General features: G+C 49.0%; 1 protein-coding gene across 6 annotated transcripts; it reads right to left on the minus strand.

Annotated features, from left to right (window-relative positions):
- Positions 1-1,033: 1,033 nt before the first annotated feature.
- Positions 1,034-17,195, minus strand: RPRD2 (regulation of nuclear pre-mRNA domain containing 2). Of its 6 annotated transcripts, XM_015884588.2 has the most exons (12): positions 16,692-17,195; positions 11,600-11,729; positions 11,191-11,291; positions 9,886-9,963; positions 8,531-8,586; positions 7,744-7,870; positions 7,229-7,404; positions 6,662-6,764; positions 6,479-6,583; positions 5,852-6,118; positions 5,369-5,572; positions 1,034-4,943 (listed from the first exon to the last, which is right to left on the minus strand). In XM_015884588.2, exons 1-12 carry the CDS (start codon positions 16,897-16,899, stop codon positions 2,230-2,232), a joined length of 4,269 nt encoding a protein of 1,422 aa, XP_015740074.1. In that variant the 5' UTR covers positions 16,900-17,195; the 3' UTR covers positions 1,034-2,229. The 6 variants fall into 6 exon arrangements, with proteins under 6 accessions (XP_015740074.1, XP_015740073.1, XP_015740072.1 ...); XM_015884587.2 differs by having other exon boundaries at positions 6,479-6,764; positions 8,531-8,583; XM_015884586.2 differs by having other exon boundaries at positions 6,479-6,764.
- Positions 17,196-17,402: the final 207 nt, after the last annotated feature.

A 17,402-nucleotide genomic window follows, 5' to 3' on the forward strand; every position in this document is an offset into this window, starting at 1 on the left:
ACTGAGCAGGGAGAAACCATTGCTCCTTCCATTGCTCCTTTAAACCATTGCTCCTTTCTGGGTGGGAGAGCAGAGCTGGAGGCATTGGGAAGGAGGAGGAGAGGGGAGAAACCATTGCTCCTTCCATTGCTCCTTTAAACCATTGCTCCTTTCTCGGTGAGAAAACAGAGCTGGAGGCATTGGGAAGGAGGAGGAGGAGGAGGAGGAGGAGGAAAGCAGCTCCCAGGCCCTGAGGGTGCACCCATAGCAAAAGCTGCCCCTTATCCATCTGTGTGTCCATCCCTATGTCCCTTATGACTCCTATTTGGGAACCACGAGACATGTTTGATTTATCATAGCTTCATGTAAAAAATAGGTGTTTTTATTTCTTTATCCTCGTCAGGTGAAATACAAAAAGCATCACTGGGGATTGAAATCACAGATATGGGGAGAAAGAAAAATATCCCCATACAAAACACAACACCCCCAAAATGCCTTCATGCCTCCAAATCACCGCGTGGGTTTTACTGTGCCTTCATTAATGCTATTTTAAGTGATGAGAGGAACCAGACAGAGAACCATACAGCTCCCACTGTTAAAATACCTCATTTCTGATGGCTTTTCTTTATGGGAAGGTTTCTTTCCTCATCAGTTCTTGTGTTCATCCCAGCCTTAGAGCCATGGGGACATCAGCAGCTTCACTCTTGGATCCCAGACTTTGAGATCACTGCTTGAAATGAGAGCAGCAGGAAAGTCATTCACATTGTTGTATCCAGGGGGGGAAAAGTGGGGTTGGGTGAGCACTGCAGCCATAGCCAGACCCCACTGTGGGGCTCAAGGGATACAATAGGGCTCCAATGCTTCAAGATGAGCAAACCAAGCACTGGGTTTCCCATCCAGACCAGGAGCCAAAGCCATTCAGAGCTGTAATTCACTGCTTTGAGATACAGGGATGGATCCTGAGCTCACCCAGCACCTCACAGCCAAACACACGTGGATGGAACCGAACCACATCCCCGAGCACAAGAGACAAAAGAAATGATGTGCCATTATATCTGGTTTGGTAATCTTTATGTAGATATTTAACCCTACACCCTTATCAAACGGATATATGAGTTCTACCAACTAAAAAATAAAATAAATCAAGTAAAATTCCAACTTCATATAAAAGCCCCCCCCGAGTGAGTGTGTGTGGGATGGGGGGGGGGAGCAGACATCACCCCATAGCTCTGCATGCAGGATCTGCTTGTGTTTGTCAACAAAGAGATGCCATTAAAAAGTGATTATATACACACGTACAAAGTCAACGGTGTTCCCAGGAAAAAAATAAGAACCCAAACAAACAACAGACGACGGATTTGTTTGGTGTTTTTCATCCCCCACCCCCCCCAAACGTGGTTAAGATCTACAGGAGGGCCCATAATGGAGCTGAGGACGCAGTAATGGGGAGGGGGGGGGATATAAGGGATGCATGCTGGTCCTGGTGCTGCACCAGGCTGAATTCCCTGCTCTTTTGGGGGCAGGGAGCTGCAGGGAGCTGGGGAGCACGTGGGTCAGTTTGCAGCTGGATGAGGATCCTGGAGTGAGCGATGCTTGGGGCAGCTTTGGGGTGTTGCTGCAATGCCCAATGCTCCCAGCTGCCCCCCAAACCCCACAACCAGGAGGGGACAGAGCTGCAGGCAATGGGGAGGGGATTGAGGAGGGGGGGAAGGTGGGTCGTCCCCAAGAAAGGCACAGGAAGGGTTGGTGTTTGTCACAGCACGAAGCGCTTGGACCCTTTATTCACCCCTCCCAGCAGCCGAGCTCCTGCCCTGACCTCGTGTCTGACACAGAGGACTCAGGAGCCAAAGCCATTTGGTGATCAGCTAAAAGAACATCCCAACGTCGCGCGTTTCATCTTTCTTTTTTGTGTGTGTGTTTTGTTTTCAACTACTACTGGAAGTTTTTATTACAACAGCAATACTTCTTTTCGTTAAAACATCTTTTTTCTCTAGTCTCGCACCAACCAAAGGTGGGGGGGGAGGGGGGATGGCCTTAGGAAATGAACAACCGAAAAAATACAGAACATTTAATTTAGGAAAGTGTTATATGGGGGGGGGTTGTTTTGGAGGTGGGGGGTTGGGGGGGGGTTGGAGGGGATTTGAGGGGGGGGTGGAGGGGGAGAAAAAGTAAAAGAAAAATCAAGTGAAAGCGCTACTCCACTGCTCCTACAACGTCCCAATACCTTCGCATAAGAGATCGGCGTCTGCTTCAGTACCTGGGGGGGAAAAAGGGGCGTTTTGGTGCAAAGAAAGGGGAACCCCTTCCAAAAGTCGGCCTCGGCCTCTTCAGGCTGTGAAAGGGGTCTCTGTTCATGAAGGGCTCCCTGGGCCTGAAATCTGCCCGCGGGGTTCTGACCATCATCCCGCCGCGGTTCGCACCGTCTCTGTGAGCTGGGCCGATAGGGGTGACGCTGCGGGTCGGCCCCAGCTGCTCCCTGCCCAGCGAGGCCATCCCCACGCCTTCGCGGACGCGGCCCAGGGTTGCACCACCGTGGTCCCGCTGGGGCTGGGTTGGCTCCCTGGGTCCCGCGTGCACATTGAAATGCTCTTTCATCGTCCCTTGGTGAACGGTACCATGCTCCTTAGGGAAGGCGCTGCCGCCATGCTCCACGGCGAGGGGGGGAGCGGGGAAGGGCACGCCGCCGTGCTCCCCGGCTGGCGGTGGCTGCGAGGGGAAGGGGACGCCGGCGTGATCCCCAGGGACGGGGGGTGGTGGGGGGGTGGGGAAGGGGACCCCGGTGTGCTCCACGGAGGGAGGAGGGGGCACGCCATGGGGCAGTGAGAGAGGAGAGGAGGTTTCTTTTGAGAAGGGGTTGGTGTGATCCACGGGCGGCATGTGGGGAGGGACCGAGTGATCCCTCGGGAAGAGGCTGCCGTGATCCTTAGGTGGCGCAGCCGGGGGTCCGGCAGGGGGACCGACTGGATCCCTGGGGAAAGGAGTCCCGTGCTCGATGGGAGGAGGAGCGATGGGAGGCGGCATGTGGTGGTCGAAAGCAGGGCTGAAGTTGTTTGTTCTGAAGTTGTTGACGCTCTCCTGGAAGGGCGGCACGCGCTCCTTGTACTGCGCCTGGAAGCCACCCATGCTGGGCAGCTCCGACGCGCTCGAGGGTCCATTGTCAAAGGCGCTCCCCGTGTTGCTTATCTCAAACCACCCCGACCTGTTTGCCTCTCGTCCGTGTCCTCTGCTTCCTTTCCCCAGCACTCGGATGGACTCCACGGTCTGGATGGGCTCCCCAGACATACCCCTGCTCGATGCATTGTGGTAGCCCAGCGTCTCGATAGGGGCTCCCTTCTCCTCGGTGCTGTCAGGCAAATCCAAGCAGGATGATGACACTCTTGTCTCTATGCGGTAGTGCTCCTCTTGCTGCTGCTGCTGCTGCTCTCCTTTGGAAGCAGCAGCCTGGCTGTGGCTAACCCCTTCATTTGAAGTACTTTTAGAGATCTGGCTGAAATGCTTCTCCTCTGAGGGTTTACGAGAAGCATTTTTTAGCATGTTCTTGAATTCAATCGTGGATGTGGCAGAAATGGAAGAGCCCAGGGCCTTGTCCACGCCTGACGCAGGCGGTCTGCCTGCGGGGCTGGGAAGAGTGCTCTGAGAAGAGAAAAGTGACCGGTGGGGAATCGAGTGGGGTGAATCCGGGTACTGCTTCTGTGAGAGGCCAGAATGCACCACGGGTTTGGACAAGTTGTTATGATTGGAGTCTGGTGCGAAAAAAACATCGTTCTTACTGGGCGAAGGGGATCCATCCGAGGTGGAGTCGTTTCCCCTCAGGCTGTAGCTCCCATACATCCCCGGAGACGTCGATAGTGTGTCGCAGCTCTCACTCTGATCGAGAATAGACCTCATTGACTGAGGAAACGACGACTTGACGCTAAAATCCTGCGATCTTTGACCATAGCTTGGCAGGACTGGCTGATATTCTGCACCTTCAGATAGCTTACTTGATTTCAAAATAGACTTGGCTGGCTTCTTCTCCAGGTTTAACATGGCAGACGGCGGTGGCCCAGAGTAATCAAAGTCACGGTAATCTTCATCTTCCTGAAAAGATGTGTCCGGGTAAAACTTCTCCTGAGAGGAGTCCATTAAAGAGGAGGGTATTTCCATGCTGTCTGCAGACTGCTTGTACATTCCGGCTGGAGAATCTCTGCCCAGGCTGAAGGGCCGGTAGGTATGAACAGAATTGGAAAGTTCTTGGGGATATCCATCATCTCTGCTCTGAAGAGGTGACCTCGTGCTGCTGGGAGTAGAAGAACCAGGGCTCATGATTTTAGAGAGCAAGGAAATAGTGTCAACGTTACTAGAGGTCGGCTTGTCCATCATCTCGTCCTGGGTGGGTGTCCCACTTCGCTCGTCGCGGACTGGTGTTCCGTCCACGTTGTCCATGGAAGTGCTGGTAGGACCACGTTGAAAGTCAGAGGAGTGACTTTCTGGTGCGATGTTGGACCCTAAGCTGCTTAAAATTGGAATATTCAAGTTTAGACCACTGAAGCCAGGATTTCCCTTCAAGAAATTGTGTATCTTCATCTCCAGGCTTGGAGAAGGGGGCTCTGATTCCAGCTTTGCCTTTGAAATTTCAGAGGATTGACTCATTGAAGTGTCTGTTGTTAAAAGGGAAGAAGAACTGGGAGGGTGGGAGCTGGAAAATCCCAGGGAATTGGTTGGTGGCTTAAAACTAGAACTTGAGAGCCCTGCAGTATGTCCAACAGGAGCCTTATTAACTGAAGTTGAGGAAACCTCAGCGGTTGATGAATTTGGAGAGTAACCAAAAGTTTTGGATATAAAAGACTGAGTGTTGGAAGGAATATTTCTTCCCTTCAAGCAAGGAACGGTTGTGTTGGCTGGTGATGCCGTAGTGCTCTGTGATGCAGTTTCACTTGACTGAATGGTATTTCCAGCAACACTCTGAAGCAAAGACGACAAACCTGAAAAAGAGAATGCTGCAATCAGATATTTGGGTAAGAGGTAAGGTAACTTCAACTACTGTCAAGGGAAAGATCTCTGTGTTCTAATATGGATGTTCCTTAAAGCTGCTTCATGTTTTAGCCAGGAAAATGACTGGATTTTGATGCTTTAGTATTAATGTTAGTACCCACAGAGGCACAAACCTTTGTCAGAGCCTTAAATTAACCTATAGATTAGAACACACAACTGAATAATTCAGGTAATAACTCGTCCTGGCTTTGTGGCTCAGAGGCACATATGCTGCATGACTGACCACTGCTGCAGAGGCAGCAATAGCACTTTCAAGATTTTCTGCTCTAATTTCTAGAAAAGCTCTATGAGGAGCACAAAGAAACCACAAAGACCCCATTTGGTCTCCTGTCACATTCAGCATTCACTTTAGTACCTTGCAGAGCTGGTGCAGTCTGAGTCTGGGTTTTGGAGAGAGCAGACAGGATGCTTTCAGGAGTTATTTCCACTTTGGAGAGAATATTTGCAAGAGGATTGGAAGGAGCAGATGGAGTCCCCATAGCAGGAGTTTTCAGGCCACTAGTAAGAGTTGTGGGGCTTGTTGGGGTTCCTGGAGAAGGTCTTGATGCAGGACTGACACCTAGGGTGAAAGCATACATCACTCATGTATGTTGATTTGCTAACAGGTGCTTTTTTGGCTCATGTTTTCCACACATACAACTGCAACAGAGTTCCATGTGCACAGAAAGGCTCATAAAGCCAACAATCACGTTAAGAGAAACTCAGCCAGATCTTTTAAGTAACAATTAATTCATGTTTATTTCACAACCACTTTCCTTTAATGAAAGATTACAAAACAAAACTCCATTACCAGCGCCTCAAAGCCAAACACTTGTGCCAGCACCACTTCAGCACTCACCTGTGTTTTTCATTACAGAAGTTAAACTGCTAAGAATGGAGCTGATCTTTGCCAGGTCAACATTGGCGAGGTTGGGCAAAGCAAGAGCTGGTGATGAAGAGATGGGAGCTGAGCTCACTGGCTTCGGAGCTGGAGGAGCTGGGGCAGGTGCTGTCACTGTCACTGAGGTTGTGGCTGTGGCAGTGGTACATGGCACCACTTTGGGGGTATTTTCAGTCTTCACAGGTGCTGAAGTTGGAGCAGCTTGCTTTTCCTTCCTTTCTTCCACTGCATCAGGGAGAGGGGGATAGGAGGGGTGGAAACGAGAGCTGGGTTATCACTCTGTCTATAAAGGATTACTCCAGGTACAGGATTTTCAACGTGTGCCTTATTTAACCCCAGTTAGAGAACTCAAGTGATTCCTGTAAGATATGTTAGAGGAAACAAACAAACAAACAGCATTTTTGTGCTTAGCTTAGGGGCTGGGATGGTCACAGATTGTGACTTCCCTGCTGGGGTGAGAGGACTGAAACCCAAGTGCTCCATCCAGAGTCCAATCAGGGTTTTACACCAACACTGGGTTCAAAAATAGGCCCAAGAAAGGCTGCAATCCCCACACAATGACTCTGCTGCTCCCACAGAACATACCAATAATTTTAGACGTATCATCCTCTACATCAGACAGCTCCATGTCCTCCACATCCCGATTATCTGTCACGGGCTCCGGAGATCCTGGCTTACGGCTTCCAACTGCTGGAGAATGAGAGTTATCCTCTTCCCCCATTCCCTGGAAGGGGGACTCAGAGCCTGTTGGAGATGGGGCATCCATACTTGGAGAAGGGACAGGAGACTCCTCCGGATCAGGAAGTGTTGCTTTCAGTTGATCCAGCTTTTTCTTCAGATTGCTCACTCTATTAGCAAATGTTTTATAAGCCTGGGACAGAAAGGACGTTGATATTTATTTAACAAGACGATAACATGCCTCAGCATAACAGAAATTATAACACATTCTTAGAAAATCATTTCAGTTTTCAATTATCTGTACCCTGCACTGAATACACCGCAGTCAGAACGTGGATCTTCAGTCTGACTAACAGAGCAAGGACCAAACTTTCATAAAAGCCATTTTTTAACAGATTCTCTCAGTCTGCTCATCTAGATTACACCTAGTATGGCTTCCAGAACTCAGAATTTCTTAGGAAAAGTGCAATTTTCTCCACATTTAAAAACGCAGAAGTGCTACAGAACTTCTGCAAAGAAGTAACCTGGCTTCTGACCTACTCATTTGATTAGTCTTCTTTTTCACAAACAGATGATGCATTTTCCAGCCTCTAACATGCCCAAAAGAACAAGCAAAGATCAGCCTGCCCGAGGAAGATGATAGAAATTCCTACTTACATTTGCTACCACCTTGACTTCCTTATACTGTGCTTCATAAAATATCCCAGCATTCTCCAGGGCTTCAGTTAGAGAGGGGCCATTTTTCACTTGCTTGTCTAAGCCATTCACAAACTCTTCCAGCTTTGAGCTTGCTTCTTCAAACTCCTTGGAGAACTTCTTTCCACCTGTTTTGTCTAGAAGGAGATGAACACCACACATGTGAACTGTTACCCACCAACCAGCTCTCACATATTAAATCTGAAGTTATTTAAGGTGAACTGAACAGGTCAAGAATTCATGCCCTAAGGATGAGTGAGGGCATCTGTGAATGGTACGCAGTAGAGTCTCACTGTCTATGCCTTTATCAGCTAGTTTCTAAATACAATTTCAAATTAAGTATTTTAGGCACCTGTTTACTGGTTCTTAACTGCACAGAATCCAATTTCTGGCTTAAGGCTCAACAGAAATGGTGAGTTCCCAGAGCTGTTAAGGGTTTATTATATCAGTTTTTTTATACATTAGACTGCCTTTACCTTTTAAGCATTTAAGTGTTTCAGTGCTGCATACATCCACTCTCATGGTGGAAAGCTGCTTCTCCTTCAGTTCTATCTGGTCTTCCGAGCGCTTATATAATAGCAGTTCATCAATGAGAGACTGTGGCTGAAAAATGAAATAAGAAAAGCATCCTCATCACATTCTGCAGAAGAGCTTTACAAAGCAACCGCCACAGACCCACTTCAGCAACAAACAGTGTTGGGACAATTAAAAGCAGGGATGGACCTTTTCAGGTTTTATTTCTTAATAAATCATTGCCTTTGCTGGTCAGCTTGCTTTTCAGCCATGCATCTTACACATTCTGGGCACCCAGTTAAGATAAATGTACTGCCAAGAATTCCTTGGCCACCCTAAGCTATATCTCAATAAGGTGGTCTGCCCATACACCTCAGTGGGCACTGTCTGTGCAGCCAGCCCTTCAAAGTGCAGCCGTTGGATTTCACGCTGCTCCTGAGAAGGTGAACTGCTCTGTTGCACCAGGTTATTCCAAAGGAAAATCACTACTTCTGCAGTGAGTCTCCATGCAGCTCAGAACGCTTTTCAACTGCCCCGCTGTCCGTAACAGTTCACAAAAGGGGTGGGTCTCAGCTCTAAATAGAAACTGCAGCTGAGACACCTAGCAGCCACTATACACCAAGGAACAAAAGAATACTGAATAGCAGTGCTTCTGACCAAGCTTATGCTGCTGGTGGATGTAAGCTACACAAAAGTTACAGTCTAAGGACAGAGGGTAGTGCAACCAAACATCTCAACTAGCAAACTTACTCTGAATTCAGCAACGATCTTGGACTTCAAAGCGGCTTTGGGGTTTGTGGATGCTGCTGGAATAAAGAGAAAGTGTAAAGAAACCAAGGAATGACATACTGATGCTAAGCAAAAGTCAAGAAAGGCAGCTCTAATTAAAGTATTTCAACACAACGAAGGACTCACAGGCTGTTGTTACTCACTGCAGCTCTCCCTCCACACACATGTCCCTCAGTGCTCTAGCTTTCCATTAGCTAGATTGTCTTTGATTGAGGCCAACAAATTATACCACAGCTTTATAGGATTTATGTGCTATGAAAGTTCACCTTTTTCAGCTCTGCAGTTGGTCTACGCAAGGCTCAACTGGCAGCCCTATTGGATGACAGTTTAGACCTCTCTACAAAGGAAAGTAGAAGCGTTTCCTAAATGCCAGACACACAGCTCATTATTTCCTTGTGATGTGGCCCTTCTTTGCTACTTACAAGGCTTAACCAAGTTCTCAGCCTTAAAAATAAACTCCTACGCTCTTATTCTGATAACTCTCTCGTGTTACTACTCCCTCAATAGTGGTGAGGACGGATGGAATCCCACCATCAGGAGACACTAAATCCATTTGTTTCTGGACAAAACAGGAGAAACATCTGATAAGAAGTGAAATGATACATCCTTCGTCCATGCTGAATTTACAGTGCACTTTTGTTTGGGAAAGCAGCTTGTGATGTTAGCCAAGAAATAAAAGCTTCCAAGCTCTTTTGTTAACCTTCTGATCTCAGCACTTGCACAGGCAGATGTATGCTGCATCTTACACCTAACATTCCATCATCCTGCTTTATTGAGCATTCAAGACTTTAGTGTATAGCAAGGTCAGTGAGATCGCTGTATTACAAACCCATTTCCAGCTAGACTGCATTCTGATAATGCTGGATGGAAAAGTTCACGATTATCTGCACTGCCAGCTTCCAGTTTTCTTTTATCCTATCATCTACTTTGCTGTTGAAGATGTGTTCCTGAGCATGCAGGTAGCTTTCACCATGCCTTCCTGCTGCCAAAGTACAAGGTTCTGTCTGTCTTCTCTCCATCTCTGCATAGTCTAATGCCAGTTTCCAAGAGGTTTCACCCGATCTTTCCTCTACTGTTCATAACCTCTGCTCTCAAAAGACTTTTTTTTCCTCCATACTTCATTCCTTTAAAAAGTGGTTCTCTAGCAACAACTCCTTGGTGCTTTACACATTAGTCTGTAAGGAGCTTTACAAGCCTGGAAGGTGCATGCTGGCTCGTATTTTAGTCCAGGTACTCTGCCCATTTTGGGCTATAGCCTTTCTTCCTCGAGAAGGCAATTTTTATATTAGTTCAGAGAGTTCACATTGTTTCCTTACTTTGAGATTTCTTCCACGGCTTATTCGGTTGTTTGTTCAGAGTTTCTTTCAGCTGCTTCTGAGTTTTGAAAGTGGTACCTGGAAAACATTTCATTTTTTGCAGTCTGGCATTATGGGATTCCTTTAAGAATCTGGTTTTGGTGCCATATGGTTGTATGGTAAAAAGAGTGAACAGAAATTTGTTTTAAAATACCTAGACCAAATTCCTTCGATGAGCTGCTGGATGCCTAAGAGAACCTAAGTTTACTCAGGGATACAGCAACTTGTGGGATGGTCTTCCATTTTTAAATCAAGTTTCTGTTTGCCCTTGCACTGAGACAGTTCAAAAATCACACTCATAACCAAAATAAGAAGGAAAAACACAATGCAACTGACAACAAAACTACACCACTGTTCTCCTCAGATGGGCTTTTAGGAAACGAGCATTCAACAGACACGTAATGCAAGCTGGAAAAACAGCCACAACACCTAATTTGCAAACGAACTGAAAGATGTTTGCTTAAAAATTACGGCAGCTAAGAGAGATTTCAGGACATACGCATACACTTCTTTTCTTGACATGCAATGCTCCACTGAATCCTTTTCATGTGCCAGACCCTGAGCCCAAGATATTGCATCTCTCCTGCAGTGACTACAACTGGCTCTTCAAAACCACAGACGAGGATTTCCTGAAGCTCCTTTGGCTGTCAGTGAGGTAACCAAATGAAGTAGAAACACAAACTGATTTCCTTCAAGTCAAGGGCCACAGTGTTGGCTAATTTCTGGCTGCAAGTGACCACACGTGCCTACAGCCAGTGAGTGATTTCAGTTTTTAAGCAGAGTTCTCTTATTCTCAAGGACATACATGCAGCTTTGCTTGCAGCCTGTTTTCCTACACAACAAATACGAACAGCAAAACCAACTTAATACTAAAGCTGAGAAAGAAAGGAACAAAACCACTGTAGTTCTTCAGCCCACACTCAGACTCAGCTCGAGATTAAGAGCATTCACACCTCAAAGGAAAAGCTGCAGCCTCAGGTCACACTTCAACACTTCCAAGAGTGCTTTGCACTCCTGATGTCTTTACTATCAGCTGGAACAACCCCAGCTTACGTTGGAGGACGCAGAATTGTCTTCAGGAAGGTGCAGGAAACACATTCAATACTCCTTGCAACCTCTCACTATCTTTATGTTTTTTGTTCCACGCAAATGTGAGAAGAACACAAATGCACAACAAATGTGTTCTGTTCAATCACCTCAGATATTTTCACACTGAACTCACCTATAAGTTCATAAGTTAAGAAACATGAAAGGCAAATCACTTACTCAGAGCTTCTTTCAATGCCAAAATGGTCTCCTCAGGGTACACATTTCTGTCCTCCCAGATTTTGAAGATTCTTTCTATAGATTTGGAAACCGACGGATCCCTAAAAAAAAGAGCATATTGGCTTTTATCTTCCACTTCTTGCGATTCTAAAACATATAATATAAGCAATTATACATATACATAAATAAAAGAGCCTTCAGACAGGGGCTATCTGCCCAGATGAAGACTAATTCCCACTGCAAGGCCTCTGAGTGAAATTCAAGCCACACACTGTTGTTAAGAAGAATGAACTAATGAACACAATATGACATTTTGCTCCTGTTTCTAGAGGGTTTGAGACACCTGCAACGTGGAGGAGGAAAAGAAACATCACTTCTCTGAGACGTTAAACCTCACACTGTTACTTACTTCACTAAAGAAGCCGCTTCAGGAAGCACTTCTGCAAACGTGTCACGGAATACGATGGCGTTTTTTCTCTTGCAGTTCTGTATGACATCATTGGCCAAGTAAAAGAGATTCAATCGATGAGGAAAGGCAGCTGAAGATCAAAAAGAAAACACAGGTATGTTATCAGGTAGGAGAAGTGATGTCTGCAGCATTTCTGACATAAGGTAGGGACCTGCTTTTGTTCAGCATTTCCATCAATGCTGTGTGCAACAGCAAGTTCAGAACCATGATAAAAACTCGGAGCTTGAGAGGGCGACTCACAGAGCTCCCCATAAGTCAATGCCATTCCCTCCTAATGCCAGGCCTCCTTTCTGACTTAGGCTTAGAGAGACCACAAAGCCCTCCTGGCCCCAGATCCATCATTTCAATGCATCTGGCTCAAAGCAAATCCTCAGCAGCATGAGAGTTCCTGCTGTTCTGGCATTAGCTTTGGTCCCTGAACCTCATACCACTGCATCCCCAGGCAACAACACACCTGCCCTGCTGCTCTCACTCGAAACATCTAAACCAAACTCCTCTTTTATCTTACCTATATCCAATTCCAAATTCAATTATTCCATCGAACCTTCTCTTAAACGGAGCAGTAACAGCGCTTGTTGCTCAGTAAGCTGATCTACATGCTAATTCATTTAATTTCACTTAATTTAACTACATCACGTTAGGATTTAAATATAGGAACAGTGACAATATCTTGCTTTGCTGGAACTCGTGGGAGTGTGGAGCAGACATCCACCTTCCTTGGGTGTCCCTATGGGCTGCACCCTGGTGGTGTTGGCCATCAGCATGTTTCTCTGACTGCCCTGGATCTTCAGGACCTGGGCAGCTTGGGGCAGAGGCCTCATGCTGTGCTGAAGCTCCATTCTCATGGGTGATTCCAGCCTCCTCTAGCAGTGAGTCTGTGTCCCCACTACTCCCATCTCCAGGTTTCCAGCCAAGAAGCATTCAGAGGAGGAATATGGTGCTCTCAGCACAACCCCTGACCTGCACTATGCAGCCTTTACCACACAAAAAAACCCAAACCCACAACAAAAGCCAACCAAAAAACCCACTGTGGTAACTCAAACTCCTGCTGACCCTCTGTAACAGCCCAACCTTTCCAGCTCTGAGCCAACCAGAAAGAAAGCCACAGCTTGCACTCACACCTCACATCACACCTGATAAAACTTCTCATGCACACACTGTGTTCATATTTGGCAGCTGACAACAACATGCTTGTACAGTTTGATTGGAAACTGAATGATGAATGTAACACATCTCTCCTCCTGCATTCATCTCAGGCACAGAGAGGCAAGAGTGGCCACCAGTGTACTTACTGCAAGCAGTGTACCTGCAGAAATATGGGCATAGCTCACTTGCAGCATATTGAATGCTGCTATTTCAATGGCCTTATTGTAGAGCAGACAATCTCTGCTCGTGAATGACACAGCACATTCACACATGAAAAGCTGTGCCTGTGTGAAGTCCCCTCCGTGCACCACTCATCCCAAATCCCACACTGATGGTGAAAGGGCTTCTACTGTGCCTAAGGAAACAGCACAAAGCACACCAACCTGGCAGCACTGGCACACTGAACCTCCACTGCCTTGTGCTGAACCTCAGCAGAATTAACGTTATCCCCTCAGTATGAAGCTTGTTGGAACCAAACCCACCCACGTGGCACAAGAACCAGAATCCACTCCCGAGTGTACCCAGCAGCACCCAGCTGCATAACCACCATGTGAGCTGCAGGAAAGCTGTGTGAAGGAAACAACCTGCCTTTGGCCCCAAGGTGCACTTTGCACAAGGCAATCCCAGCCACATCTGAGGGGTGAGCAGCTCCTCCTCCTCCGTCACGCTTCAGGCTGCCTTGGCTCAAATGGGAAACAGCAGGAAAGGATGACTGACAACAGAGGCGCGTGCATCTGGTCTGCTTGCACTGCCAGCACTTGGAGCAGCTTGGAGCTAATGTCCAATAGAGGTATTTCCATCACTGAGTTGTCTTCTGGAGCTCCTGGTGGCCAAAGGGCTGAGCAAGAGGCAGCAGTGAGCCCTGAAGGCCAACAGGACCCTGGGGTGCTCATCCCCTCTGCTTTGCTCTGGGGAGGCCACAGCTGCAGCACTGGGCCCAGCACTGAGCTCCTCGGTTCTATGCAGAGAACTGCAGAGTAGTGGGAGATTGGAACACCTCCCAGTGGGGAAAGGCTGAGAAGCCTGGGGATGTTCACCAGGACAAGGTTGAGAGGTCCCCATCTGAAAGCAGGACACGGGGAAATGGTTTGAAGTTAAAAGAGGGAAGATTTAGGTTGGATGATAGGGGGAAGTTCTTCACTAGGAGAGTGGTTAGGGCCTGGAACAGGCTGCCCAGGGAGGTTGTGGATGCCCCGTCCTTGGAGGTGTTCAAGGCCAGGTTGGATGGGGTCCTGGGCAACCTGATCTATGGGGATCTATGGGGTCTCTATGGGGGTCTATGGGGTCTCTATGGGGATCTATGGGTCTCCTGGGCAACCTGATCTAGTAAATGTGGATGTTTGGTGGCCCTGCCAGGCAGGGGGGTTGGAACTACATGATCCCTGAGGTCCTTTCCAACCCGGGTCATTCTGTGATTCTGTGAAAGGTGGGCGTCAGGCTCTGTTTAGTGGTGCCCAGTGACAAGAAAAGGGCACAGGACACAAACCAGAACCCAGGGAGTTCAGTCTGAATGTGGCAGAGCTTTGGCACAAGCTGCCCAGAGAGGTGGGGGAGTCTCTTGAGACCCACCTGGACACTAGGTATAGTGTGGCCTGCTATAGGGAACCAACCTTGGGAAGAGCTTTAGAAGTCCCCTTCAACCCTTAAGGTTCTGTGCTTCTTCCAGAGAGCACAATAAGCTCTTGGCTATTCAGTCATGTTACTGGAGAGGGCTGTGAGGTGCTAAGCAATCCTCACAAACATGGGGGATGCACCAGGGCAACCTCAGAACCAAACAGAAATCCAGCCTGGTACTGACAGCTTATAACCAACAGGAGCTTGGAAGGACAGAAGCAGAGCATCCATGGCTCCCAAAGAAAGAATAAAGACTTCTGATGAACCTTGGAATAAGGGAAGGGCTAATGAAAGAGAGTAAATGAGAAGGAAGGGGCAGCGTCAAAGGAATGTGCTTGAAAAGGGACTTTGGCAGCTCCCTGAGTGGAGGAGTGGAGCAGAACCACCTGTGCCAGGAGGAGAAAGAAAACTGCTGTGACCACAGCGAATGTAGGGCTCCAGAGACGAGCTCTGAAGAAGATAAACACAGTGCTTTGCCTTGTGTGAATTTATAGCACTGACAGCCCAGGCAAAGCTATTCCTTGGGTACAAACAGGTTCTTACATCACTTTTTAATCACTAAGTGCACTAACAAGAAATAAATGTTTCACTAAGTTCAATGTGATTTTTCTCCCATCAGATCAACGTTAAGACAAACTCCAGCAACCAGTGGCAGAGATCTGAGCTTATGGCACATGGAATCACCTCCTGGTTGGGTCAGAAGGGACCTCACAGCCCCCCATAAGCTGGGTTGGGTCAGAAGGGACCTCACAGCCCCCCATAAGCTGGGTTGGGTCAGAAGGGACCTCACAGCCCCCCATAAGCTGGGTTGGGTCAGAAAGGACCTCACAGCCGCCCATAAGCTGGGTACCCCACCAGCTCAAGCTGCCCAGGGCTCCATCCATGGCCTGGGGCACCCACATTTCTCAGGGCAACAGTGCCAGCATTGAGATGCCTCTGGCTAAACAATTTCCTCCTATCATTTAACCTAAGTCTCCCCTCTTGTAATTTAAAGCCATTCCTTCTTATCCTATCACACACATCAGTTGCTTTACCCACTGTTTATGTGCTCCCTTTAGATACTTGAAGGCCACAACGAGCTTTCTCTTCTCCAGGCTGAACACCCCAAGCTCTCAGCCTCTCTCCATAGATGTGCTCCATCCTCTGGAGCATCCTTGTGGCTTCTGGACCCCATTCACTATTCAGCTGTACCTTTTAGGGTTGACAGATTGCTTGACACATTACCAGGCATCACCAAAACAACCCCCAGAGCACACACAGCACCTCTTCACCCTCCACTCATTAATACCAAAATACACGTGGGGTCACAAAGCTACTGCAGCACGGCTTTACAAAAGGTTCAACACAATACTGTCGTTGTGTAGTGTTGCTCTGCTTTATCTCCACGCTACTACAGAGCTTTCTTTAGCTCCTCCAACACACCAAACCTTCACACATCAGCCAGGCAGCAGCTAGAACTCAACCTTGCTTAGAAAACAGGAACTTTGCCACTCTTGTGCCATTGCTGGCATTCACCAAATCTGAGTTTTGGCACCCAACGTGTTTCCTTCTTATTGATGTCAGGCTGTGTTTCCTGTAGAACAGGATGGTCACAACCCCCCACTCCATAGCACTGAACACTCCAATGTTTCCAAACGATGCTCTACAACAACTCAGGCCAAGCACAAAGCATCATTCCAGAGGCCCAACAGTACCACAGCTCGTCTACAACGACTCCATTTATATATCCCAAAACACACAGAGGCAACGCTAAGCTGAAAGCCAGCCCAGGAGTGAAGCCATACCGAAAGGCCTCTGCGAAATCACACCTCAAAGCACGTCAGATCTGCGAGCTCCATCAAGTTGAGCTGGGCAGCTTTGACACAACACCAGCACCACCATCACAACCCCCCCCCCCCCCATAATACTGTGTTGTAAGCACCGTGCTGAGCCCCACCATCACATAGAGCCCCACCATCACACAGTGCCCCATTGCCAGCCCTGAGCTTTGGCAGCATCCAACCAAAGGAACTCTGCCATGAAACTGCTCCTTTCCAAACACACCGACACGGACCCGTCCCAACACCACAGTGCGGGATCAGCCTTTGGAGCACGGAATAGGAAACCCAATCTCAGTTTCCAAAGCGTTTGAAAGGAACCCCGTCAGGAGTGGGAACTGCTCCCTATCCCCAACACGGAGCTCCATAAGGGCCGCATAACCCCACCAAAGGGAACCAGAAGGACGGGATGGGGGGAAAAGGGGCGGCCCGGTCCGACCGCTGCCCTCACTCACAGCGCCGCAGCCACTTCATCCAGTGGTAGACGATGGTGCTGTGGTGCCGTTTGTTCTCCAAACACCACGACGAAAGGCCTTGGATGGACTCCATAGTGTTGGTCACCGCTTGCAGTTTCCTATCGAGCGAGGCCTCCAACGCTCCGGCCGACGAGGACGCGGCCGACGATGATGAGGCCCTGCCGCCGCCTCCGCCGCCCGCCGCCATCTTCGTGCCCTGCTCTCCCAGGCGGGGCCGCGCGGACGGCGGCGGCGCTCCCGGCCTTCACAGCCCCGCGGGGCCGCGGCCGCCGCCCGCCGTCACGGTCCCGGGGGGGGGGTTGGGAGGAGAAACGGAGGGTGTGGGGGGGTGTGTGGAGAACGAGGCGGCCCCACACCGAGAGGCCGGGCCGCGTTCCGAGGTCGGTTCGGCAGCCGCACGGAGCCGTCTCCGCTTCGTCCCCCCCCCCCCCCAACCAGCAGCACCCCGGGGCGGTGGTGGCTCGGTCACTCGCCGGCCCCCTCCGCGCGCAGCGCCCGCCCCCCCGCCGCCATTTGTGCCAGGCCTTCCCTCACACGGCCTCGGCGGCGGCACCCCCCCCACCACAGCCGCCTCTGCACTGCGCATGCGCCGCCGCCCGCCCTCCTGAGCAATGCGCATGCGCCGCTCCACCCAGCCGTCCTCCCTGCCGTCGCGCATGCGCATTGAGCATCACCCCCCTCCACAAGCAT

Source organism: Coturnix japonica, chromosome 25 (assembly GCF_001577835.2).
Source record: "Coturnix japonica isolate 7356 chromosome 25, Coturnix japonica 2.1, whole genome shotgun sequence".
NCBI classification, from domain to species: domain Eukaryota; kingdom Metazoa; phylum Chordata; class Aves; order Galliformes; family Phasianidae; genus Coturnix; species Coturnix japonica.